A 552-nucleotide genomic window follows, 5' to 3' on the forward strand; every position below is an offset into this window, starting at 1 on the left:
CTAATGCATGGGTGAAGGACTACGATCATCATCAGAAACTAAATTATCAACATCGTCAACGTTAGTAGTAGGAGGAGGCACTATGGGTGTCACAACTGATGGTTTGTCGATAGGAATATTTGGAGGATGTGATGGTGAAGAAATCACTCCGCGTGCCTTCTCAATAAATAAAGGAAGCAAGCGATCAGTCAGTGTAGGAATCAATCGCATCACTAACTCCTCTATATTTTCTGTCGGTGCTGATTGAGAAGTTGAAGGTGCTGCTGATGCTGAAACATTAAAGCCAGAATTGACGCAAAGATTCGGCCCATAATAACTTTGTGCTTGAGATCCAAGACCATATATTCTTCTCTTCCTTGTTCCCTCAGCAGCTTCGTAATATGCTTCACATTGATCAATATCAGACTAAGACTGTGATTTTTCCCGTAATGTTTCTTGATATCTTTCCTGTAATAAGTAGTGAAATTAAAACATCAAGAATACTAACCATTCAATTTTACCAAATAAAAATAGAAATGAATTCCAAAGATAAGGGAGCAGATATTTATCCAT

General features: G+C 37.9%; 1 protein-coding gene across 1 annotated transcript; it reads right to left on the reverse strand.

Annotated features, from left to right (window-relative positions):
- LOC132608151 (uncharacterized) lies at positions 1–552 on the reverse strand. Its single transcript, XM_060322231.1, has 2 exons — positions 501–552; positions 1–383 (listed from the first exon to the last, which is right to left on the reverse strand). Exons 1-2 carry the CDS (start codon positions 550–552, stop codon positions 1–3), a joined length of 435 nt encoding a protein of 144 aa, XP_060178214.1.

Source organism: Lycium barbarum, chromosome 8 (assembly GCF_019175385.1).
Source record: "Lycium barbarum isolate Lr01 chromosome 8, ASM1917538v2, whole genome shotgun sequence".
NCBI lineage: Eukaryota > Viridiplantae > Streptophyta > Magnoliopsida > Solanales > Solanaceae > Lycium > Lycium barbarum.